Below are 25,845 nucleotides of genomic sequence, written 5' to 3'. Positions count from 1 at the left end.
ATTTAAAGTTTAAAAAAAGTAATAAACCCCTTCTGACTTGTCACAGGCTGGTCATACACTGAAAAACAGCCTAGGGAGTTTAAAAAATAAAAAACTATTCTAGACTGATAGCATCCCCTTCTTCCCATGTAAATGAATATTAACGTCAGATAAGAATATTAAATTTCTCCTCTATTAACAAACTTTATTTTATGATGTTTTTAAAAAGTCTGTCATCAACTAGTGGCCATGTAAAATGGTAAAGTTTTCCAAGTTTAGCACCTACACTGTTTTCAATAGCTCACCTTTATATATTAGAATCTCTTCAGTATCTGTATGCCATGCTTTTTCCCCTTTAATTAACTTTGAATTTACTTTACTATAGTGAAAACAAAGTCTTCTTTGAAGACATCAAATGGACTCACCAACAAAAAAAAAAAGACTGAGCTTGAGGCTAATGTTGCAGCAAGCAGGTTTGTTACAACTCAGTACGCTACTTTATATGTATGTATGTGAAGGGGTTTTTTCAGTTGAACTATTAAACTGACTGCTGAGTCAACATGTTCTTTTTAATCTAAGAATACTCCAGAGCAGTTGTCTGTTGCATGTTACTAGCAAAAAATTAGTTAGCTATTGGAAACACTATTGTTAAGATTAAACTGTTTTTGCCTTTGTGTTGGACTGTTTTATAATCATTCTAACGTTGTTATAGGTCATTCAGGTCATTGCATACTGGACTGCTAATGATTATACACGGTGTTGTAAAATTGTCACCTCCGGAGTAGCTTAGATTGAATTACAAAAACACTGGATAGGAGGACAGTTGAAATCCTGTGAAACTGGTTATTTTCATATATATACATAAACATATATATTTTTATTTTCAAAAAGAGAAAAGGCATTATGAATCTTAGGTTGCATTTTCCATGTTTTCATTATATATTTGTGTATATATAAAATACATATATTATTTGTTTAAATATCATGAAACATTTATAGATCTTAAGCCTATAAATAATGCCTGTATTTTATTTCCAGTGTGACAAAAAAATCAACTGGAAAAGGGTGTAATGAACAAAACGTACAAGCTGTTCTGAAGAAAAAAGGGACTGTGAGTAGCAATTCTGCAACTCAGCCAAAGGCACAGAACACACCTACCAATTCTCCCAAAAACCGAGGTAAAGTTTCATGCGACAATGAAGCAGTCCTCCATTGTTATGGAAAGCTCTATGCTGTTTTTTTAGCACAAGTATTTGCCAAAATCTTCTGAACAATTCTGTTTATTTTCCGTATTTCATTTTTGCTGACAGCCCTAAACTATAAAATGTAAATGCATGTGTGTCAACTTCACAATAATTAAACAAGCGGAAAAATCCACCAACTGGCAGTGAACGCCATCTCTCTAATCTGCTTTGCAGAGTCTTTTATTTTGCTGATACATTGCACTTCTGCACTTGGAGCCACCACTGAGTTCAACAGTAATTCTGCAGATCAAACATTTATAATATGCATCAAAGATCCACACTGCACACTGCTTGAAGGAAATACTTTCTAAATAATCTGTTTAATTGCTTTTTGTATTTACAAAACTGCTGGAATCCCAGTTCAAAGTAATTTTTCTTTTACATAACTAGCTTCCTAAATAAACATTTGAGTTAAAAAGAATCTTTTGTATCAGGTAAATGCTTCCATTTGATTTTTATTGTTACAGAGAAGGTAGCTGCAATAACTGTAAATAATAAACTTAGGTGATGTGTAATCTAAACAAGGATTTTAAATCATAGTCATTTGCAGACAAATATACTCCGGTTGCACAAGAAAATCTTTCTTTCCTTGGCACTGCTGCTAGAATTTAAAATTTCTTTAAGAATTGTTAATTTATGCCTTCCCTTTTTGTTGATCCCCCTAGCTGTAGCTCTACTGTTACTCATTTACCCCACAAACTTAATTCTTGATTTCAACAGTGCGGGAAATGACATCCTAGACCACAGAGGATGGTTCGCTCTGAAATGATGCAAAATGTTAATGATGGAACCCTTTTCAATCCCATTTTGACTGACTGGGGGGGAAAAAAAGTGTTCAAGTTATACTATCTTAAATGTATTATATGAAACACAGGTCCTGTCAATTTGTGGTCATTAAAGATCTTGCAGCATTTTCTAACAGAGCAAGGATATTAATTCTTGTGTTCTAATCATATTGTAACTAATGAAATTATATTCTGCCTACTTTCATTTCCTCTGCAATATAAATTGAATACAGTGCTCATCACTTCCTATGCTAAACCGCTGTACAGTGTTTCTATGCACTATTAGATAGTTGCTGCTTTCTACCCCAATGATGACTACTTCAGTGACAGGTGAAGTAATTCCTTTGTGTATAGTCTGTAAAGTGCTTTAGTTTCAAAGATGGCATATAAATGCAAGATGGTATTTTTGTCCAGTGTTTGTATTTAAGATCTTAATTTTTAATTCTTTAACAAGCCTTAAATCCCTTAGCTGCATAAAAAGTTAAATAACTATTACTCAAATGACATAAATTCATCGTATATAGTTTGACTGCAATGTATAATCTTTACATTCTTTTTTTTCTCGTTTGTTAGGATCTCAGGGGGAATCACCAAATTCACTGAAATCAGGAATGTCTCCAAAACAAAATGAAGAAAAATATGTGATACAACATCTGATTCAGACAACAGTTTCAGACAAACATCCTTCAACTAAGAAAAAGAGTGTTAAGCAGTTGCAAACGCCTGTAGCAAAAGCCACTGCAAAAATAGTAACACCTAAAACTCCGGCTCAGTCAAAGCACGGTGAGAGTACGAACAATAAAGACCCAAAACTGAAAACAGCTGGGCAATCTGTATTAAAATCACAGTCCTCTGCCCAAAGACATTCAAGAAGTGAATCTCCTGTCGTCCAGAAAACTACACACACCTCTGAGCACAGAACTTCAGGACAGAAACTTGAAAAACATATGGCTGATGCTGTGGCAGTTCAGCTTCATGACAGTAACGAATGCAGTTCTGCAAAGCAAAATGAATGTCTGAACTCTTTGATGAAAGATAGCAAAGAAGATATTCTCTCGGAATCCTGTCAACATGATAAACAAAAATTACTGAATCCTCCTGAATCTTCTCCTCTAATTATCGAACAAACTATTCCTAAAACGAATGTTTCAGTCCAAAATGAAATGGAAGCAAAACAAATCTGTGGAGATGCAACTGAAATGAAACAGCTTAAAGATGCAAGGAAAGATGGTAATATTGCTGAATTTCACTGTCACGCACAGTCTACTAGTGATGGATACTCAGACTTTTCCAAGGAAACCAATCAAAAGGCTACTGCTTCAGGAGAAAGGATGAAACACTCAGAAGCAACGAAAGTCTGTGCTGAACAAAGTAATACATTAAACACAGAAATAAGTCTTAACTATGGTGAAAATATTGTACCAAGCTTTTCTAAAAGGATATCCAATAAAGAGGATGAAATATCATCTCAAATTCATAAGGAGGGATTTCTGACAGCCGATGAGTCATGTGATAGATCAGCCTTGACTGAATACAAATCAATTACAGTAGATTTAGATGATGTTTCAAAATGTGCTACAGAACAAGCAACAGAAAAATGTTCACCTAATTACATAGAGCCTATAGATGCTACAGAAATGCCAGAAAACCACGAAAATGCAGAAATTCCCTTTGTGGACCACTGGAGTACAGGGGCACTCGATCCAAAAGAGAGTCCTGAATCAGATACTGGCAGTGCAACCACATCCTCTGATGACATAAAACCAAGATCAGAAGATTATGATGCTGGAGGCTCTCAGGATGATGAAGGATCCAATGAAAGAGGGATTTCCAAATGCAGCACTATGTTATGCCATGATTTTCTTGGAAGAAGCAGCAGTGACACAAGTACACCTGAGGAATTAAAAATTTATGACAGCAGCCTAAGAATAGAAGTGAAAATGAAAAAAGAGGGTTCTGATCTATTCCGTATTAATTCAACAAGCGATGATGAAATACCAAGAAAAAGATCTGAAATCTGGTCACATCAAGAAAGTGCAAGAAGGACCAATACTAAAGAAAATGAAAGTTCTACTTTTGGCAATGCACAGTTTACTCAGGAAACAGACCAAGTTTCTTCTTCTGCTGATGAAACAGAAGATGACAGATCTGAAGCAGAAAATGTTGCAGAAAACTGTCCTCCATCAGATGTTCCTACTCAACAGTTCCAAGGAATTGATAATTTAGCCTTTGAAGATGGAACAGAAAATAATACTGCAAGTCAAGAGTTTTCTAAAACTAAAAATTTCAAACGATCTGTTTTACTTTCAGTAGATGAATGTGAAGAATTGGGATCAGATGATAGAGTGGAAGCTCGTACATCACGTCAGCATTCAATAGATTCTCTTACTCCTTCAGATGTATTTGACAGTGTTTCTCATGAGCATCACGGAACAACTTTTTATTCAAGATACTCACTGGAAATTGAAGATGGATTCCTGGACTGCAAACAGCATAAGGACAGAGACAATAGACTGGATAAGAGTGAAAGTTCTCTTCTTTGTGACACTGAAATCCTAGGAAAGGAGAACCAAGGTGCTTCAATGACTGAACACAACTGTCCAGAGAAGGTATACTCTGCAGCTAGTCTGTGTCCACCAGCAGAGAAGCAAAAAGTAAATATGAAGAATGAAGTGGCTAGTGAATTTCAACAGTGCAATAAATACTTAGACAATGATGCAAAATCTCAAGAAAGACCATGTCATCTGGATCTTCATCACAGAGATGCTAATTCTGATATGCAAAAGAGCAGCTCTGCAAAACCTGTAGAACCTGATAAGAATCAGTTACTGACTCAGGAAGGTCAAGTGAGAGACAGTCAACCAGCAACTACTGAATACGCTAATACTGATTTACTTCCAGGTAATGTACAGAAATAGAAACAGTCATTCAAAAACAAATGAATAGGGAAAACATTGGCAGTTTTTTCTGGGATTGAATCCTGAACTGAAGTAATTTTGGATGAAAAAATACTTTAAGTATTTTAAAGTATTTCACTTGGGTACAGAATGCTTGTCTGTTTGAAATATCCATAAATACCCAGCTGTTAATAAGAAACTTAACTACTACAGGAAAACAGATTTTATGTAATGCTAAAAGGACGACTGGACACAGTTGTCTGTAGTTCAGTTATTTCTGATCCAATCTAACAATGACAGCATCAACTTTTTATGGAAATTCAGTATTTGTTTTGTCTGCTTGACAACATACAGTATGTCTGAATGGGATGTGCAATAACTACAGTAATAACCTTAACTAAAGCGCACTAAACTGTTTACTTAACAGCTATATGCATTACTGTTGTAAATTATTTATATATTATATTATACACAAATTTGGATCCTTCTCCCACTGAATATAACTGAATATTTGCCATATACATCAGTGGGAGCAGGTTTGAACTCTGATTTAGAGCTTACAAGATGTCTACAATTCTAAATTTTACCAGTAAAAGCTAATTTCCTAAAAGAGAGATTATACTTAGAACTAATAATTATATACAGAAAAGTTCTAACTTGTTTCGCATAGTTAGATGATTACCTGTCTAGTTGTTTTGTGTTTTGTCTTCTCTGTATCAGTAATTCAGTTTATTATCCCATCAAAAATATACAATAGTGCTGATTATAACTATTGTGTATTCAAGAGTAATGAAATGCTGACGATGACCTATGTTCAGCTACACCACAGAACAAGAAGACATTAAAAGCTGTACTACTTTTTTTTTTTTTAAGTTTGCTTGCTCTTGCCTGCAGCTGCCCTTGCATGTGCAGTATAGAAATAAGCCTGTGGATAAACTACTTTGTTTTTAATTTTTTTCTAAGCTGACATAGCGTAAGTCACCATTCAGTAATCATTCTCTATTAATTCCCTCCATGGACCTCCTGGTCTAAATTTAATTTATGTAGTAAATGATAAATTTCATGTGCATTAAATGTGTACTTACATAACTTGTCACTTTCTGTATCAGAAACTTTATAATGGAGGTTTACTGTTAATTATCAGTGGTGATTGCTGCTTTAATTTATAAACCATACTTTGTTTTTTATATAGGAAATAAATGCCTCAATTTTTGTCAATTTTGTATTACATTTCCCCCCTCCCCCCTTTTTTTTTAACCTGGTTGGATTGACCTTCCTGAATGAGTTAAATTTTGCTCTACACAGCCCTGAGGGGAAGATCATCTGCAATTTTTACATTGTACAGTATTGTGAATTATTTCAGGAGACATAGATGATTATGACACAATGGCACAAACCTGCATGTATGAACATCGACCTTCAAAAACCCTTTCTCCAATATATGAGATGGATGTTGGAGAAGCAATTGAGCAGAGGATGGATTCGGAAACAGAAGTTCTAGATGTGGATTTTGAAGATCAGCAATTTGCAGAACAGGATTGGACTCTTCTCAGGCAATTACTATCTGAGCAGGACTCAAATTTAGGTTTCAAAAACTCTGTTCCTGAAGACCTTAACTTAGCACAATGTCTTATCAACCAGACACTGTTTCTGGCACGAGATGGTTCGAATCCTCAGGGTACATCACAAGTTGACACTTTCAGTAGGTGGACTGAAATAATGTCTCCACTTGATGATTCTTCAGCAAGCATTACAGTGGCAAGCTTTTCATCTGAAGACTGTTCTTCTCCTCAAGGGGAATGGACAATTCTTGAACTGGAAACCCATCATTAAGGTGATCAAATGTTTGCAACTGGACTCCAACCCATTCCCCAAATCTATTTTTGATGCGTTGTTTCCATACAATAATGAAATACTGCATCAGTCAAGAACAAGCAATTCTTGATACTGAGGCAATCTTTCTGATTAAGGAGGTAAATACATTAATTTATAACCTAGATTTAATCACAAGTACAATAATTTTTCAAGGCTTAAATGTATGTCTTTTTCTAAAATCAACTTTAAGCATGTATTTTCTAGACTTGTTAGAAAAAAACAGATGACATGACAGAAAAATCTAGGTTTCTCCTCTCCCTTTTATACTCCTTTCTGCCATTTAATATTCTCATTGAGCAAGAATTTAAAGATGACTGCACAACTAGCAGAGCTATTCCCCTCCTTTTTTTCTCTATATGGTGACTTGATTTTACAACAATAAAGATTTAGAACAGTTGTGTCAAAAGGTGATGTGTGCCAATGCTGCTTTAAATAATAGAAAAGCATACTTGTGTTTACAGAAAATGTTTGAATATGAATCTGCTTTGGGCTTTATTAATATGAGCAGCTTGTTCCATCTGTTTCTTCCAGATTTGATTTTTGTATTTTTGTTTTTTGTTTAGAAGTTTCCAATAAATTTTTTAATTTGTCTTTTGTTCAAATACAAAATTTCAGAGGGTCTGCGTTCTAGGAAGGGCACTGTTTCTTTCTTGGAAACACACATGTTTAAATGATATTTTTAATGACTTAGTGCATGTATTCAGAGGAGTTGGTAGGATACTGATCCTGTTCTAAAAATAATGTGTCTTGTATCTCCAAAGGTATATTTCATTCTGAAGTGCTGACAGAAAAAATCTGGTCACTGTTACATCAGAAGTCTGACTTGCATGAGAAGTACCTTTGGGCTTCAATTCACTACACCTGCACTCTTTTGAGACTGAGGCATGGCTAAATTCTCATGGATTGTTTTGTTTATTCTCACATGCTGCATTTTTTAAGGGTAACAGGATTTTTCTGTCTTTGCAGCTTCATTAGTATCTCTCAAGTGTAGCTTTTATATGGAGACTAAATGTCAACATAACTGTTTTTCTGACTAAGGAGAGTAAAATAGAAAATACTTCTCCACACTGCTCATTCTGCTGTTTCTGGCTATTAAGTTGGGTGTGGACAGGACTGTTTGACATGACAGAGGGAGGAGGGAAGTTGGAAAATATTTATAATTCTTATCAAGTCAAAACTCCTCCTGAAACATTCAGGGTTTTTTTCCCCACAGAGATTAGGCCCTCTAAGATACCTGCATTATGGAAACAGTAAACCTTGTCTTCCACGCAGCTATAGAGGAAGTGTTCTGCCTCCTCTTAGTCATTAACAGGAGCAGCGCCTTCAAAAGTGGGTGATGTATGGCAGCAAAAAGTTACTTTTTTTGTTAAAACTATCTATTTAAGATAAGTGCCCACTTAAGCTGGCCATAATCACAGATAATATGATCAGTTTTGCAAGCTTTTGCACAATTCTGACAGTGCCCTTATTTTTGTTTATAAACTTCATTTATTTTGTTCATAGTCAGAAATTCTCAGTTGTGTTGAAATATAAAATTGCCCTACTGCACAACAAATTTATCACCTGTCTTATTTTTGGACTTGACATGATAAGGAGATCTCATGCAAAACATTTACTCAAAGTTACTCAAGAAAGCCACTTCATTGATCACATATAGAAGTAAAAGTGATGTTTTATTTCCTCCAAATTAATGGAGGAGACATATGAAGACAAAAAAAAAAAAGAAGGGCTTCCTTTCTCTTTATGTTTGTGAAGAGGAAGGAGTCAGAACCCATGGAAGAGGAATACTCAGTCTCAGAAGAAAGATCTTTCTCCTACTCCTTCAGCTTTTAGCAGCATAAACAGCCTGTGATATTATAATTCAAAATATTTAAAATGTAATAGGCTATATTTACCCCAGTCTCCATATGGGGCGGAGTTGGATGCACTTTTAGAAGTGTAAATTCATCAAAAGAACTTGTCTTTTACCTTCAAGTTTAGCAGGTGTGCAGATGGTGGACAATCTTATGGATAAATGAAAGAACTATAGTATTGGTAATAGCTAAAGACAAAACTCTAGAGAAGCTCTTAAAGAAGGGAGGGGAAATGGGTTTTTCTCCTTAATTTCTGTGTAGAAGACTAAAGTAAAAGAGATGTTTAAACTCAAGTTTAATGAACTTTAAAATCCTGGTTGATGATAGTCAGGTAGTGGATATTCATACCTAAACAAGATGAAATGAAAGAAGAAAATAAAAGATTAGAAAGAGTGACAAAGTGGGAAAAAAAAGATCTCTTTTTGTCTGTTTTTTTGTTTTACCCATACTTTTGAGTTCTATTTTAATTTAAAAAGTAACACTGAAATGTGGCACATGGAGCTCCATGTTTATGTCAGAAAAAATACAATCAGCTATAGGATTTTAATTGTTTATTTACTTTACTGGTTGTAATATGAAAACTAAACCAGATTCTTTCCTCAAGTCCGCACTGATGTTGTTGCATTTCCTTTAATAGCTTTGCACTAGAGCAGATGATTAGGATTTGGTGTATTGTTCAGTTGATATGTATGCAAAAACAGAATTCAGCTTCCCATAGCTACACAGTCTCCGTAGAAGCAGCAGACATAGAAAACGGTATTGTTTTTAATTTGCGTTACCAGAGTGTCTGTGAGCCTTAAGCAGACCAGTGTCCCACAGGCTAGACTGTACAAACACAGAACAAAAACAAAGACTTCCCACGGAGTGGTTACAATCCAAGTTAAGACAAAAGATAAAAAACACTGATAGAAAAGCAAAATGAGAGAGAATCAATATCTGTCTAGCTAATTAGCAATGGTTTCAGCACATCATCAGTTTAAATACTGTCACTTTTTTCTCTGTATGCTTTATGGCAAGGCAAAATCAAAGGGTGAGATTTGGAGGCTGGATAATGAGGGAGCTTGTAAGGATCTATATTCCTGAGCAGCCCTGCATGCCATCTAAACACTGTCTGTTTGACCTTGTTTAGTAGTCCCTCTTCGTTCAGAAGGACATACAAGCTCTAAGCAAGTGTAGGTGGCTATCTGTTAAATAGAACCTGAGTTCCCTGGAGTCTTGGTCATGACTCCTGACAGGGATTTTGTGAGTGTTTATTGGTCCCTTCTCCAAAATATGAGAGAATAGGCAAAGGTTTCTTTGAAAGCTTAATATGCAAACAATTGAAGGTGGTGTCATGGGCACTAAGTGAATAGTGAGTAAGAGGTCCTGAATGACCTTTAAAGTAAAGACAAGGTATGTACTCCTAATGAAACAGTGAAAGGGAACTGGTGAAGAGATGGCATAGTTAAAATAACGCTTAAGAATTCATCTTTGCAGTAGTACTTTGAATAAGAGCAGTAAAATTGCTTTTGAGAAAAGAACGTTGCAGTCCACAGTGATACTGACAGCATACATGAGAGATTCAGCTAGGTAAATGGATAAACAAGTCTGCATCTTACAGGATATAAAGAAAGAATCAGAACAATTCAGAGGAGAGGACTCAAATCTGAGTTGAAGATAATGATCCTGCTGTTTTCTACATTGAAAGACATGTTACTAAAGTGAAGAATATGGAGGGATGTTTTAAACGTACTGACTTAAAGATAGGCTAGACCTCCACAAGCTGATGTTCATAGGCAAAATAAATTTTTTTGCTTGAAAAGGAGGAGTCTGGTCTGGATTAGAGAAGCAGCTCTCCAGATTTTTCACATAGAGGTGGTAGCTAAAATTGTATTTGTGGAATAAATTACCAACAGATGTATTGCAGAGAGAAAAGAGAAAGGAACTGAGGCCAGAGCGTTTAGACCCCTACAGAAAACTGAGGAAACTGGAGGTTCTTCCAAAGCATCAGCTAAAAAACAATGACAAAAGCTAAGTAAATAAGCAAAGATGGTGAAGGGAATCAAATGAGGATGGCAAGATTTCAAAAAAAGCACTGCTGGCTTTGTCGAAGATGGCTCACAAGGCCAGATGAGGATAAAGTACCAGTTCTGAGGCAAGTTAAGAAAACGTTCTTAGCGACTGTGATTGAAGTGAGATTCTGGCTTCTTTAGAATGAAAGGAAGGCAGATACCAATTTGGAAGAGTATATGAAAGGAAAGAAACTGAGCTTAAAGATGAAAGAGATAGGCAACAGTTAGAAAAGCATGTTGGTTCAGTATATTTTGTCTTGTTTTTCTAAGGCATGAGATATACCGTATTTATACTGTGTAGCAAAAGGAATGAGGAGAGTGAGACCTAAAGTGAACATCCAGAGAAAGGAGTGAGTATGCATGAATGCGATCAGCAAGCACTGATAGTGGTACTGCAGAGAGGATGAAGAGACAAATACCTGCTTTTGTGGAAGGGTAGTGGAAAGGACACTCCATACATTTATCATTTTTCTCTTGTAAAAACTTGCTGTAGAATCAGAAAAATCAAAGAATCACAGACAAATTTAGGCTGGAAGGGACCTCTGGAAGTCTCTAGTCCAGCCTCCTGCTGAAAACAGGGCTAACTTCAAAGTTAGATCAGTTGCTAGGGCCTTGTCAGGGCCTGTAGCATATGGAATGGTAATAAAGTCAGTAGACAGGAATATCATGCTCACAGGAAATCGGTATTTGAGATAAAAAGATTCTCATTATAATAAAATAACTGGATGTTGTTGGGAAAGATAACATTAATCATGAAGTACAAGAAATATGGCTTGCTTGCAATATTTTCGAGTTCTGGATGGTACGTGACTTGACTGTACATCTTTAATAATCTTGGTCCAACATTTTACATTTTAAATTTTTAAATCTGTTTCAAAATTACTTTGAATTTTTTAATTTGTGTATCTTATCGTTATTTTGGAGGAACTAGCAGGCAAGGGAACTTCCCATGTTTCTCACACAAAGACTGTCTATAGGATTGGTTCCCTTAACATTGTCTATCTCAATTTCTTTCAGAGAATATGTACACAAAAGTAATGCTCCTGTTCTAAGAACAGATTGCCAAGAGACTATTTTAAAACCGTGAATATATGTTACTGCCATCTGGAAGATAATTACTAGCATGCTTATTCTACTTTGTTCCAGAAAATCCAAACCTTTGCATGAGGAATTAAGAACTGCTATTATGTTGTTCATCTGTTGCCCAGAACCAGGGCATTTAAGAATTAGTAATTTTGCTTCTGCTAATGTCAAAGGAAAAACTCCTGTCAACCTCAGCTGAAGCAGGTTCAGGGCCTACCTATATTAAATGCATGTACTAGAAATGCTGTTTTTCCAATATACACATTTCATAGTTCTCTAAGTTTTACTCTACTAACTTATAATATTGTACAATTATAGATGTGAAAAATTGCAGCTAGAAAGACTTCAATTTAAGAGTCATAACTGTGTGCATTCTGTTAATATTTCATGACGGAGGTGATTAACAGCTGTACATTGATAGATGACGTTCTTTCCAGGACCAAGCAGGAACTGAGGACAAAAGATAGAATCAGACGTAGAAGCTCTGTTAAAACAGATATTTCATGGAAAGGGGCTTTTAAATTTGAAATCCACTATACTTAGATTTTTATCTCTTGCAGAAAATCCATAATTTTTTCAGGCACGTTTCTTGAACACAAGCTATGTATGCTATTTTTGACAAATAAGCTTCAGTATGTTCCATTTTGGAAAAAATCCAAGCTAAAATCTTTTCTTTGCCTAATTTAAAACGAAGTTTCCTATCAGCAACTACAGCATGTATTTAAGGGAACTAAACCCGTGACAGTGGAAAATTATTTATCTAAAATGTGGCTATTGACTGGGGAAAAAAATTGTTTTCCGTAACAACTTTTTTATACCTTTGATAACTAATAAGTGAAGAACCACACACACACACAAATCTGTTTATTTTTTGCATTTGACCATCCTTTTATACTTTGCTTCACAATTACACAGAATAGTCAATTAAGCAACAGTTCTGCAAACATGAGTGAATCTGCTTAAACATTTGCAAGTTGGCTTTCAGGTTAACATTCACTTCTCAGGCTAATGGAACGGGCATTGGGGGCAGGCATTGTGCATACTTGTGTTTTTATATAGTACTCAACTTAATGAGGTTCTAATCCTGATGAACCATCTGGATACAGTTAGAGTATGAAATAATTAATAATGGAATTCCATTAAGTTGCTATCCTGCTCTCCTTGATTTATTGCTGATGTTCCCAGCTCAGAAGATAGTTCCATTAGTGAAATCAAAGCCCTGAGAAACATAACTTTTTGCATTATGTACAGCAAAAGACCTTTTGCTACTGCACTGTTAAATATGAATACTGATGTACAGATCTTGAATAACCGAAGCCTCAATTTTGGGGGGAGGGGATGGGGAAGGGAAGACTATACATCGAAACTAGACACAGTTAACTAGGACATTAGTAATCAAAATACTTTTTGTATGTTAAAAGAGACTGAAGTGGAATGGAGCGAGTGTATGCGCTGTCTAGTGGATCTGAACGGAAGCTCACACATACAAGTTCTGAACTGGATGGCAGGTACTCACCTCCAAAGCAGCTGCACGGTTGCAGCTGTGGGAGACTGAGCCCAATGACACAGTCCGTCAGGTCTTACATACAGGCATACAAGTCAAAGCGAGTGACTTTTTGAAAAGTACTGAACTTCCTCAGCTCCCAGTGAAGTTAGTGGGGGTGGTATCAGATCCGCATTTGTAAAAATCAGCATATTTTTATATACATGTCTGAGCAGAAGGATTGGTACCAGAAATAAAATTTTGGCTCATGTAACTTATACACGTACTTGTTCCTTTCTAACTGTACAAGCCAATTTTGAGACTGAGCTTAGCAAAGCTCTACCAAAACACTTAGATTTTACAGCATCCTCATTTACACAGTCCTTATTTAGTCCTCTTGGCGGGTCTATTCTGATCAGACAAATATGTGATTTTCTTAAATTTGTGTTTAATGAGATCACTTTAGCTCTTCACCTCCTTATAATAACCCTCCTTTGAGTGTGGCATGGCATTCTGCCTCTCAGTAGAATTATATCAATGTGCTTAAACTCAGTATAACCAGGACAAACCATATGTACGTGCCAGATACTGTGCAGGTAGTGTAAAATCTTTTTGTGTTACCTTCATAGAATCAGGCCTATGAACCTGATAACTACATATATGTCAAGCCTCCTACCATACAAAAAGTATACTTCTATTTTTGTGATAGAGCAGGAAACTTAAATCCCTATTTTCCAGATTATTGTGCTCTAGTAATTGAGATTGATCCTCTATATATATAGTGGAGTGCATTCTGAGAAAAGGCTGAGTCACTACCGATAGTCCATGGCTTTTTGGTCCTACAGTATTTTGACTACTCAATTGTTTCAGGAAGGGAGGGTTAAGCTCTCAAATTGAATGCTTGCATTTTTTCCACCTGCTTGCTTTTTCAAACATTTGTCATTATGATCGCAGCTGGGGCCTAAGTAACCATATTTCCAAATGATTCCTTGCAAACCTGCTTTTCTGTTTCCAGAATCACTGTACGGTTTCATAGTCCCACAAGCTTTCTTCCCCATGCTACATACTGAAGATTCTTAGTTGCTTTGTGTTTGACAGAGAAATAAATCCTATGTGTAACTTAAAAGCTGAGTCGTCGTAGTTCATTGAATGTGTGTACTGCAACCATTGTTTTTAATTTGTGCTTATTAATAGCAAAAAATGTTACTTTCCAGCTGTTTAGTGGACCTTCAGACCTTTTTTCTCTTGCAACAGGGAAAAAACACTCTTTCTTGTTTTATGTCATTGGAGAACAGGGCATGGGTGCTGTGTCTGAAGATGAATAATCAGTCCTCATATTAAAAAAATCTATAGAAAAGGAAGATGAGTGGTTCTGTGACTGCCCTAAGAAATTGGATATCAAAAAACGGCGCCGATTCCGAACATATACGAAAGGCTGCAGTACAGTGCAAAGAAACACTACTTTTGAGAGATCTTGCCTTGTCATAAATTACCTATTCATCCAAACACTTAAACCATTATTTCCATCATATGGGAGTTTTAATCCCAGAATCCTTGTATTCCTGTCTAAATGGGGATATCCTCTCTGCTCCCAGGACTTACTTGATACGCTGTCAGATATAGCACTATTCATTCTCCCTCTTGCAGCTTCTCCTATATGTGAAATACACCTTGTAGGCATATGGAAAATGAATGCTGTTTAAGACAGAGCTAAGACTAGCAAAATGGCAGAGATCTTCAGAGCAGAGATGAATGTAAGTAGGAAAATGAGTCTAATCCCTACTCCATAAAAAAGATTCATAAACATCACTTCACTTAAAGGTCAGCTTTGATTGCCCCTTATCTCAAAATCACTGCAAATGAGACAGGTTCTGGGAGGTTTATGCAGGTAGCTCTGTGCATGTCCCTGAAGGACAAAGAGCTGGATTAACAGCTGTAAATAGTCACAGACTTCTATCTCTGCGACATAATGAAACCCTGAAGTTGCAGGGTCAGATGTAGAGTGATCAAAGAGTATTCATCATGGAAGAAGAACATAGCTCCTAGGAAATTCTCTCACATCAAGCACGACTGAGCACAGATAGAGTAGCGAAGCAGAGGCTAGCTCATAGTATCAGGTAGCAGAGAATCCCTCAAAATCACTCTTTGAAAGTGAGACTACAGGGGGGAGAATGTTCCAAAGAGTATGCAGTACAGAAAATTCTACTGTCTTTGAGTCCAAGCTCTCTTTAAATAGCCTTCTGCTTAGATAGGAGCCTACATTTCTCCATTATGCAAATATGTCTCATTCCAAAAATAAAACCTAGTCAATCAATATATATAAAAATACTATTTGTTTCTCATGTATGTACAGTTTTAATAAAGATGTAATGATGAGTATTTCTGGGGAGTAGGAGGCTTCACTTAATGATTTTGTAAGTCCTTCACTTTTTAGTATGTTGGATGAAGACTGATCTTAGCATTTCTTGAGACAATGCATGTTTTTAAATACGCAAGCAGCGCGTCTATGAGCAAGATTCTCACAGATGTCATAAACTGCACTGCTTGTACTCACTATATTGCTTGTATTCAATATATTGCATGTTCTGAGGAGAGCCCCAATATTACTAGCAATCTTCTATCTCCTTAGAAAGTTTCCTGAATACAGATTAAATATGATGTGCAATTTTAGGCACTCACATGAAATGAAGTCACTTGAATCATGAAAGAGTATGGGGCTGGGATACAGATCTTCCCCTAGGGACAGTTGGGTCTGTTCCCACCAGAGTTTTACCAATTATCACTTCAGTAAAATCTTTTTGAGTTATTTTCCTTTTGTGGCACACATACCAGCACCAAACTTGGCCCTGCAGCACACACAAGAGAAAGTGCACCACATCTGCCTTTTCAGATCCCTACCAGCTAGAAAAGAGTTGCCACTGAGTTCTGAAAAAGTGAAAGCTGAGACATGCAGTAAAAGCAGAGCTCAAAATGGGCTACTGAAGTAGAGCTAGGGCTGCTGCTAGGATTCTCCCCTGAGCCATCCTTAGCCTGGGATCTCAGCGTCCCCTCTTGCACAAAATTCAGTCCAGGTGACGGATTAAGGTTAGGGTTAGGGTTCCAGCTCCAAGAACGGGCCAGCTGAGACATACAGCAAGAGTAGGCTCAATTGGGGCTGGCAAAGTTTTCTGAGGGCTGCTGGTGGATTTACTACTTACTACTTACTTAAGCTAAGGATAAGGCTGAGTTTCTGGTCTAGAGACTCAGTATAAGCTTAGAGTCAAGATTAGTGCTGGGCTTCACAAACAGAAAGACTGAAACACATAGTAAAGTGGGGCTTACAAGTTATAAAAGTGAGGGCTGCTACCAGAACTCTTGCAAGCAGTCCACAGGCTGCAGACTGAGTTGGTCCCATAAGACAAATCTCAGCCTAGTGTTAGGGTTCATGAAAAGAGAAAGCCAAGACACACAGCAAGATTCTGGCTCAAATGGGATTGCAAAACATATGCTAGGATTGCTACCAGAATACTCCCTCAAGCTGTTCTTAGGCCGAGGACTCAGCATGTCCCATTTCGTAAGACCAGACAAAAGTTAGGCAGGAGTGGCTCTTACACTGGGGGCAGTGAGGTCCGTTCCCCTTAGAAATTTCTATCCTAAGAGTCTTATTTTTGTTTTATTTTGGCTGTGTCCAACATAACAGAAGCCAGAAATACATTCAACTAAATTTCTACAATAACATTCTGCCCCCTCAACTTAAGATATATTAATATTTAATGTTAATTAGTAAGTAATAATATCGATCAATAATTAATATAATTGAAATTTAACATGTAAGCAAGTTTAAACATAATAATTGGCATCAACAAAGTAAAAAAAGCAGCTTCTGTCAAGCTAACGCTTTTCCTCATTATCTCCTCATTATTGCATGCTAGTGATTTACTTCACTCATCCATAGTGATAGAAACTGAATACAGAATCCATAAAACTATGAAACAAATAGTTGATCCATTGTGCTTAGATGCCTCTCAAGTTGGTATTCTAAATTCAGGGCAGGGGGATTCCAACTTCATTTTACTTCATATACAGTAAAAGTCTATTGGGGAAAAAGGCATCTACTGGTATCCCAGAAGCCTGAATCCACTGTTTAAATGTCTTAGTAACATTTTTTACAATGTTTAACATTTTACAATAATTTACCCTTACTTTTATCAACCATGTATTTCTAACAATATTACACAGAAGGAAGGAAAATCCACTCACTTGCCAGGCAAATGGCACTGTAAATTGCCATTTTATCCCATCCTATTCCCTGCTATTCTTTCCTCCCCATCTGAATCGATGTGATTGATTTAATGCACATACATATCAGACATATTGCAAAATATGAATTCAGAGACACCATAGTGGTATAAATCAAGTACAATCATTTCCACAGACCAGTTCCTACTCTGTATCCCAGGAACACCTCTAGTACTGAAACACAAATTCATTCATAGTGGGCATGAACTCAAGCTTCACAGCAGCAGACTGTCCATATGGATCATCAATCCTCATCATAAAACTTAGTACCTTACTGTAGTAGTTTAAAAGAATTCCTGATGTTCTCAACTCCCTGATCTTCGTATGCAGTCAGGGCAGTGCAAAAAGGCTCATGGTTCCACTGCATTATAGGAAACAACTCTAGAGTTCACTGGTCCTGCCATAGCCATCCGGAACAACACTGGAGCCCAGCTACCTCCTACATCTGTTGCTTTCCTTTAATTTGCTTTTACATTTATACTCCACAAAAATTAAAAAATTCAGCATTAGAAATATTTGACTTACTATCATAGCGCGACCTTTCCGCACCCTTTCAATGAAAGTTAATTAGAATACTCTGGCGCGGCTGACAAGCAGAAGTAGGCAATCCAACGTGCATCCATTTCTCATTTGCCTGAAAAAAAAAGAGAAAAGTCATTTTTTAATCACTAAGATGTCTAATTTTCTCTTCCTAAGTTAGACCACTTGCTATTTTAACTTTTTTATATGTATAAACAAGCAGGCCTTTTTCTTCTATTTTAAAATTCTCTAAGAAGCATTTGAGAAGGAAAAGCTTTTATTGTAATTTCAGATTTTCAGTAAAAATACTGTTTTCATTATACAAGCAAGAGTCTAGATTCACATATATTGGGTACAGACACACGCTGGGAATTAAGGCTCCTTCTCCCCCTAATTTTAATGAGTTTCTGCACTACAGCTCTGCTTTACTCTTTAAGTAGTGCTGTTTTCTCCCATGTGATGAAACAGGAAGCACCAACATTCTCAGTATCCCGTTTCCTCTGGAAGTGGTGCTATTTCTTGCTTTTAAATTTTTGTACTGTGTAAACTCTTATATTTAGACTATCACAGACAATATTTGCAGTATTCTTTCTCAGAAAGCTGTCCATTAAAAACAATCCATGAAGTCTTCCCCTATGCAAAAGAAAATTAATTACCATTACTGTTTGTATCACGCACTTGTTCGGCCTAGGGGCCCTCCCACAGTTTGGCTTTTTCCGTCCTTTTTCTCACCTGCAGACGTCAGGTAACCACACTTCCGCGGCAGCAGGCTCGCAGGCAGACACCGGGTTTCTGCGAGACTTTCACTGGGACGCGAGGTCAGTCCGGGCTTTGGACGCTACCTCTGCAGGAGCCACCGCCCGCGCAGGCCGCAGAGCGAGGCGAGAGGGAGGGAGCGTCCTCGCAGCCTGCAGGGCGGGCAGCCGGGGCCGCGCTTCCTGCGGCCCCGGGAAGGCCTCGGTTATTTTCTCAGTGGCAAAAAGCGCATTTCGCTTGGGGTTTGGGAGGTTTCGGCTGTTTTAACCCCTCAGGGCTGTGAGGGAAGGCTGCTTTCGGCGGCCACGAGGCTCTCGCGGGGAACAAACGGCTCCGGCTCCGCCTGTGCCCGCGGCGAGGCCGGGCCACCCCAGCAGCGCCGAGCTGCGAGGCCGAGAGAAAGACGCCGCGGCAGCGCGAGCGCGCGGCGGCCCCGGGCCGGGAAGGCCCCGAAGGCGGGAGCGCGCGGCGGCTCTGAGGGCGGGAAGCGCGAGGCAGCCCTGGGCACGTGATGGCCGGGGGGGGGCCGAGGCAGCCCTGACGAGTGGGGAGCGCGCGAAGGGCCTGAGGGCGGGCGGCGGGCAGTGGGGAGCACCGCCCTGAGGGCGAGGGGTGCCGGAGGGCCAAGGATTACATCTTAGTGCGCTTGACAAGTATGAGGCGTTTCAAACGAGGAGAGACCCCGTTAAGCCTGGGGAACCTGAGGGTAGAAGGGTCTTAGGCGAGCCAGATCTCCACCCCGCCACGAACCATTTTGTGCCGTTTTGCCCCAGGTGGGGCGGCAGCACCGGCACATCGGGGAGGCCAAGAGCCTCGCGTCTCTGCCAAGGCGCTTCTGTGTCCCCCGCAGCACCAAATGGACCTTATTGAAATAGAAAATAGCTGCCAAGCTGGATATCGAGCAATATTTTTTAAAGAGTGAAAATGCAAACGTACATAAAAGAGCTACTGCTCCGGCCAAAAGCTTGGTGGGCTGCAGCAGGCTGAGCAGCAGGCCTGGAGTTGCCTCTGCAAAAGTATCGTATTGTAAAAGGTGCACTGGGGCAAAGACACCATTTGAAAACAGGACAACGGTTCCTTGATCATTTAAGTGTTTTTGGAAATGTTTTCCTGAGGTCATGTATTCATTATGCCACTCTTGCCCTCTCAGGCCTTACAGAGGAAACCTCCTAGATGCAAAACCTTCAAAGGCATTTAGGTATCTAGCTGCCATTTTATATATATTAGTTCAATGGTAGCAAGCACCTATATACATTTTTGAGCATTGGTTAGTGCCCTGATTTTGATAAAATCTTCAATGGATCCTTTTGCTGGAAACGTTTAATCAACTTTATTTGACAGCTACTATTTGTCATCTTTCTTTTGCTGTTTTCCCCTAGTTTTTCAGAAGGCGGCAGCTGAGATTTCACTGCAGAGCTATTAAACCCCTGTAAAGATGATGGAAAGTGTTGGGCAGGAAGGGTCAAGATGGATAACAACTGTTATTATGAGTACAGCCCTGCAGGTACTGTGCTGTTTGTCAAGAGCAGCATCTTACTAAAAACACTGAAAGAGGCATTTCCTATATTCTATACGTAGAAATACTTCACACAGTGTAAATGAATTTTATACTATATTGAAGAAAAAACAGTCATTAGCCCTGAAGTTGTTTCTACCATAATACTAATTCTTTCGTTTTTTGTGATTTTCTCTTAGCTATTTCTGTATGTATTTGGCTACCTATTTAGTATTTTTGCTGCTCGCTATTCTGAGTTACACTGCTTCAGGATTGTCTTCCTGACTCATCATTTTTGCACTCCACTGATGCTTTCAAAGAGTACTAAAATAATTCTGCAAGGGATGTTCTTTATTTTCTAAATTTCTCCATAAACGCTTTATTTTCTAGTATGCAGTGTCAACACTGAGATAGATTATTACTGGGTAAGTGTGCAATTTAGTTTAAAAACAGAGAATCTTACAGACATTAATGTATATTTATATCTGTTAATATCACAAGCCTAGGCTCTCTCTGTTCCTCAGTAAAGTGAAAGGGACTGTCAAGAAGTTAAGGTAATTAGTTCTTGACGCTGAGGCCATCTTGATGCCAGCTTGAGAGAATTTAGAGGCTGAGGGCTTTGACTCACAAGCAAGGACAGCTTACATTAGCTGGGCTGACAAGGTTACCACCCCGTCTCTGCTGCACAAGTGGGTGAATGGCATTGAAGTAATTCCTGAACCATCGCAGTGTAAAGCCTGTTCTTATTTGCCTGCTTGCCTCAGAGTGACAGCCTGTAAATTGTACCAGTTTGGGAACTGTTTCAAGAGCAACTTAATCCTCAATATGTTAAGAGGTGTCTGAGGGTGGTGACCTCATGAGCTATACCAGTGTAACATACCTCTGTTCTTAAAAACCTAACTCTGCTCAAAGCTACTGCCATTGGTAAAGGCTCCCTGGGAGTAAAGATGTGGAAGTAGCTGCAATGCAATTCCAAGAAGACTTTTCTTGTATGAAAGTATTACTTTGTATCAGTTTGAGTACTTCTGCATTAGGATTTTTCTTCCTATGCAGCCATCCTTTTCTTATAGTTGTTGCTTATATTTGTACATTAAAAAATTCATTATCAACAATGGCTTTGAAGCAGAGTGTTTTTCCAGAATTGCAGTCACACCTCATAAGCAGCTGTCATTGAGTGTTCCCTTTCCAGGTCCAATTCAAAACATGAAATTTCTAGTAACTGTCTCCTTCAGGGTTCAGTTCTCCTCCTCCCTATATTGCAGGTTGGTTGCATTTTAAATGGGTAAGCTGAAAGATATGTTATTATCTAAAAAGGATTAAGTGGTTTAATCTTTAAAATTTATGGGCTTGAGCAAATTTTGTAGAACACACTGTAAAAGTGCTTTTTGCAGGCTGAAAAATATATCCAAATGCATTCTGTTCTGCAGATGACTATGTTGCATAGTGCAATGTTCTTGTTTTCCTGAATAGACTGCATTCAGTCAAAAAGCTTTAATGAAAATCAGGCCCAATACAGTCTTTCTGAACTATGTGCTGAATGAAATGCTGACATCCATGAAAATGAATGCAGTCTAATTAACTGAAGTCATAGAAACACACTACTGTATGTTCCTCATTTCTGCAAATTCCCCTTTTGCACATCTGTAAAAAGACAAACTGTAAAATGTTTAAGCTTCTTTATGTATTATGCAAGAGTTTCCTGTGGCAAACTGAATGTATGCATACAAAATTGTGATTCAATTATTTGATATCATCCAATACAAATATTTCAAAATTTCATTAACTGAAAAAGTTCAGTTTACATTTTACTATTTTTTTATTGCAAGTGGAATAAATATTTTCTAAACAATACTAAAGTTCTATCTATGATCCTTCAGACAGTGTTTTAAGAATATTTCTATCCAATTTGTTTGCTGAAAACATGTTTTAAAATAACCTTTTAATATTTATCTAGAACCATGAAGTTTCTACTATTCTACAGAGTCAACAACACCGAGTTCGATATTCAGATTCGGTGGAAACTGGATCTGTGATATTCTCTCTTTCTGGTACAGTATTTTGAAGTTTGTTTATGTTTTTAAGCTCATAAATTCTAATGAGGTACGAAATTAGGCCCTGTTGTAGGCTACACTGAATTGGATAAAGCTGCCTTTCTGAAGTACCATACAGTAGTGGAAGGAGCTGTGCCATGATTGCATGTAAATCAGACGGCAGAATGGAGAACTTCGGAGCTAAAACATTTTCATTGGTCTTTACTGTCATTGGACTCATTGTAACACAGCTACTTGGATTTGATGATTGTTGGCTGAACTGTTTAGTAAATTCTTGTAACTGAGCAGACACACTTAGGTGTCACTAAAACGTAAGACAGCCATTGAGATTTTTAGTATTCATGACTGTTAATACAAGAATGAATCAAGACCCATGGCTTTCATCTTCCAGGTTGAGTTTGCAGACCTGGTGGTGATGCAGGAGTTAAGGAAAGGAAAAAACCTTTTTTTCTTTTTCAATTGATTAAGTTTGATTAGGAAATCATTGACACTGCAAACACGAAATATCTATCTTTCCTTTTTAGAACAGAAGATTCTTTAGACAGATAGACCAAAATAGGAAAATAGATCTGATTTTTTCCTGAACCATAAAGGATTAACAAGGCATATCTTGGCCCCGTCTTTTGTATCCTTTGTTGTTAATCTCCTGAATTTAGGCTTCTTAACTTTCTGTTTTAGAATAACTCAGTTGACAGAGTCATAATTTAATTTTTTCCCTGTGTATGTCCTCCAGGTTCTTAGTATTATGAGTAATATAGTACACATGTTAACTTAATTCTTAAGATGTTACAGGCATATTTAGCTTATTTAGAGGTGGGAATTGCTGACCTCTTCAAGCAGTATTGGCATTTGCTCTAAATTAATTCCATATAGCAGTTTCTTGTTCCTGAGGCATTTGCTTTCAAAGGCATTCAGATGTCTGTCTGTACTTTTAGTAGACTGAATACTTTTATTTTGATATTATGCTAGAAAATAACCTACAAATTATTTGTAGTTTTATCTTAAATTTACCAGTTATTGCTGGCCAAATCTCATGAGAGGCAAATGTAGTCAGCAATGTCATCCCCAGTATCTTGCATGTCACTGTCAAGATGTGTAAATTCATTCACAGCTTTTTTTATTGCCTTTTAAACTAATGCTTGAGCAGGAATTCTGCTTCCTGATGGCATATTTGTAGTGAGAAGACTTCATCTCAGTACTGCCATGAAGTATACATTTATACTGTAATCATTTTCTTCTTCAACAGGTGTTGCATTTATACTGGCAGACACTCAAGACTTACTTAGGACAGGAGAAGAGCAGTTTTTAGACAGAATACAGAAGTTCATAAACATTCATCGGAATAGTTTTTTGGTTTTGTCAGCTGCCCTTCATGGACCAGAAGAATGGAATATAATGTTCAGGATTCAGAGAAGGTATAAATTCAATATTAAACAAAAATTATTATTATGATGCAGAAATGAGGTATAATTTTACTCAGCAGTCATATATTCAGGTGAGTTTTATTTTGCTCACACAATGGAAAATTAGCCAAAGGATACATTTCTTACACTGACCTATCTTATTAATGGCAAATGAAATGAAAGAAAGGTGAGTGAATCAACCTGACTTCTCACAGTCAACTTAGCAAAAGGGGACATTCCTCAAAACATAGCAAAGGACATTCCCATCACTTTAGGACTGTAATATAATTCTTTTTAAAGACTTTTTTCTCACACTGGAAAATTATGCAATTTTCCTTAATTCTTTTAGCTCTGTCAGCATATTTTTATGGTAAGTTCAAAAATAAAAAAAAAAGTAAGTTTTCTTCATACAAAAAGGCTTTATTGTAAAGCACATTCTTTGCCAGCTTTTAACATCTGGTTACTTGGAACAGCATCTATTATATAAAGAGCTGGAACAACTGAAATACTAATCAGCATCATTTTACACCAAAAGTGTAAAACTGAACATTAAAAAATTATCTGTGATTTCTGCTGAAGCCTGAAAACTTGTATGTTGCAGTATATACCTGCTGAGTACATGATCAAAGTCTGTGTTCCGTACTTCTCCCCTAGTCAAAGCCACTTTCTGGTAGGTACAGTAGCATAACTGCAGCTGGTTTTCACTTGACATCAAATAAGTGACTCTTCTAATAGAGTCTGTGATCTTTACCTTCTTGAAATTAGCACCAATTTAGTTAAGTCCTGGGCACACTGCCAATTGCTGATGAGTAGCATAGTGCATGGGATGAAACATAGGGTTCCTATTACCCATTTGTGAAAATTCCATACATTTTATGAGAGGTCTTAAAAGCTCTGCCACCATTCAACAAGAACATGCTATTCAGCTGATGGCAGAGATAATTCTCAGTTTACTTTTGTTCCTTTGTACACTTGATTTCCAGTATGTGTTGCTCACTAACAAATGCAGTGTTTTGAAAATATAATCCATTTGCCAAGTCAGTAATTTTATTCAAGTAAAAATTACATTTTAGTCATTGCAGGCCACACCAAACTGTTGCTGACAAGGCACAATTATATTTTGAATGCATGTGCTCTGTTACTAGCTGTTCTGCCATTGTATGTAAATCAGTGAATGAGTTTTTGCATTGGCAGGGGGGTGAAACTTGCTCCACACTTTCAAAGTACAAGTCGCTTGTTAATTTGTTTAAAAAAAAAAAAAAAAAAACAAGGCAAGCCCCCTCATAGTTTCCAGAGGTCTTTCTGTATTACTGTTTTTTCTGCTTATCTGTAGTTTTGTTGCAAATAGGGAAGGATTTTTTTTCATTAAAAGGAACATTATAGGATTGTTGTTCAACACTATGAACACTTTATGTGGGGTTGTGTATATGATGGGGGTGGGAGGGAGAAACATTCTTTATCATCACAGCTCCAGGAAATGAGCATTCCAGTAATACCCTCAATACACCCACATTGATTTTTAAACTCCTTAGAGCAAAGTCCAGTCACATGCTTGTAAAGCCAGTATTCTGTCCATTGATCAAAATTAATTAAACAAACTAAATTTAAACTTGGTATAATTAGAAGCAGCACTATTGATAGAAATGGATTTTACATGTACTTACCCTGATACATAAATTGCTTCTTGATTGTGCTTAGCTCATCCATGCTTTGCTGTGCCAACAGCTGGTACTGGCAAAGTTGCATCTGTTAATCTTTCTAATCCTAAAACTGGGATTGAAAGGCAAATCAAACACGTTTCTGCACTGGATTTTAGCAAAACTCAGAGGGATCCTGGCTACCTACTCTTAGCGAATGGCACTATTTACATTTTTGCTGATTAGAAGAATAGGCTGCCAAGTTCAGCAGGTATTTAAGTATCAAGGGATTTGACATGAATGAGTCCAAGTCATCAATCAGACTGAGAGGAAGAACAGGTGGTAAACACAAAGGGAGGTCAGGAGGAGTACACAACTGAGCAGCTGGGTCCCTCTTTGCATTAAGTTTTTAATTATTTAAAAAATTCCTCATTCCTTGCCCTTTAGTCTCCAGAG

General features: G+C 37.5%; 2 protein-coding genes and 1 long non-coding RNA gene across 5 annotated transcripts in view; 2 read left to right on the top strand and 1 right to left on the bottom strand.

The window, feature by feature from the left end:
- Positions 1-13,413, top strand: part of BTBD8 (BTB domain containing 8) — a 45,721-nt gene extending 32,308 nt beyond the window's left edge. For all 3 annotated transcript variants that reach the window (XM_064515920.1, XM_064515919.1, XM_064515921.1), the window contains 4 exons: positions 365-452; positions 1,018-1,157; positions 2,582-4,909; positions 6,269-13,413. In XM_064515920.1, coding sequence (XP_064371990.1) covers positions 365-452; positions 1,018-1,157; positions 2,582-4,909; positions 6,269-6,738 — 3,026 coding nt within the window. In that variant the 3' untranslated portion in view covers positions 6,739-13,413. The remainder of the gene's footprint in view (positions 1-364; positions 453-1,017; positions 1,158-2,581; positions 4,910-6,268) is intronic.
- The window catches only part of LOC135329041 (uncharacterized), a 66,918-nt gene extending 47,728 nt beyond the window's left edge, over positions 1-19,190 (bottom strand). Inside the window, exons 1-2 of the long non-coding RNA XR_010390200.1 lie at positions 18,780-19,190; positions 18,054-18,162 (exon numbers count right to left, since the gene is read on the bottom strand). This is a non-coding gene — a long non-coding RNA (uncharacterized LOC135329041). The remainder of the gene's footprint in view (positions 1-18,053; positions 18,163-18,779) is intronic.
- C8H1orf146 (chromosome 8 C1orf146 homolog) overlaps positions 18,810-25,845 on the top strand; it is a 9,212-nt gene continuing 2,176 nt past the window's right edge. Inside the window, exons 1-4 of the mRNA XM_026116469.2 lie at positions 18,810-18,865; positions 20,183-20,307; positions 22,253-22,346; positions 23,596-23,764. Of these exons, the coding sequence (XP_025972254.1) occupies positions 20,239-20,307; positions 22,253-22,346; positions 23,596-23,764 (332 nt within the window). The 5' untranslated portion in view covers positions 18,810-18,865; positions 20,183-20,238. The remainder of the gene's footprint in view (positions 18,866-20,182; positions 20,308-22,252; positions 22,347-23,595; positions 23,765-25,845) is intronic.

The sequence above is a fragment of the Dromaius novaehollandiae genome, chromosome 8, assembly GCF_036370855.1.
Source record: "Dromaius novaehollandiae isolate bDroNov1 chromosome 8, bDroNov1.hap1, whole genome shotgun sequence".
NCBI classification, from domain to species: domain Eukaryota; kingdom Metazoa; phylum Chordata; class Aves; order Casuariiformes; family Dromaiidae; genus Dromaius; species Dromaius novaehollandiae.
This window is presented reverse-complemented; position numbering and strand designations above follow the sequence as displayed.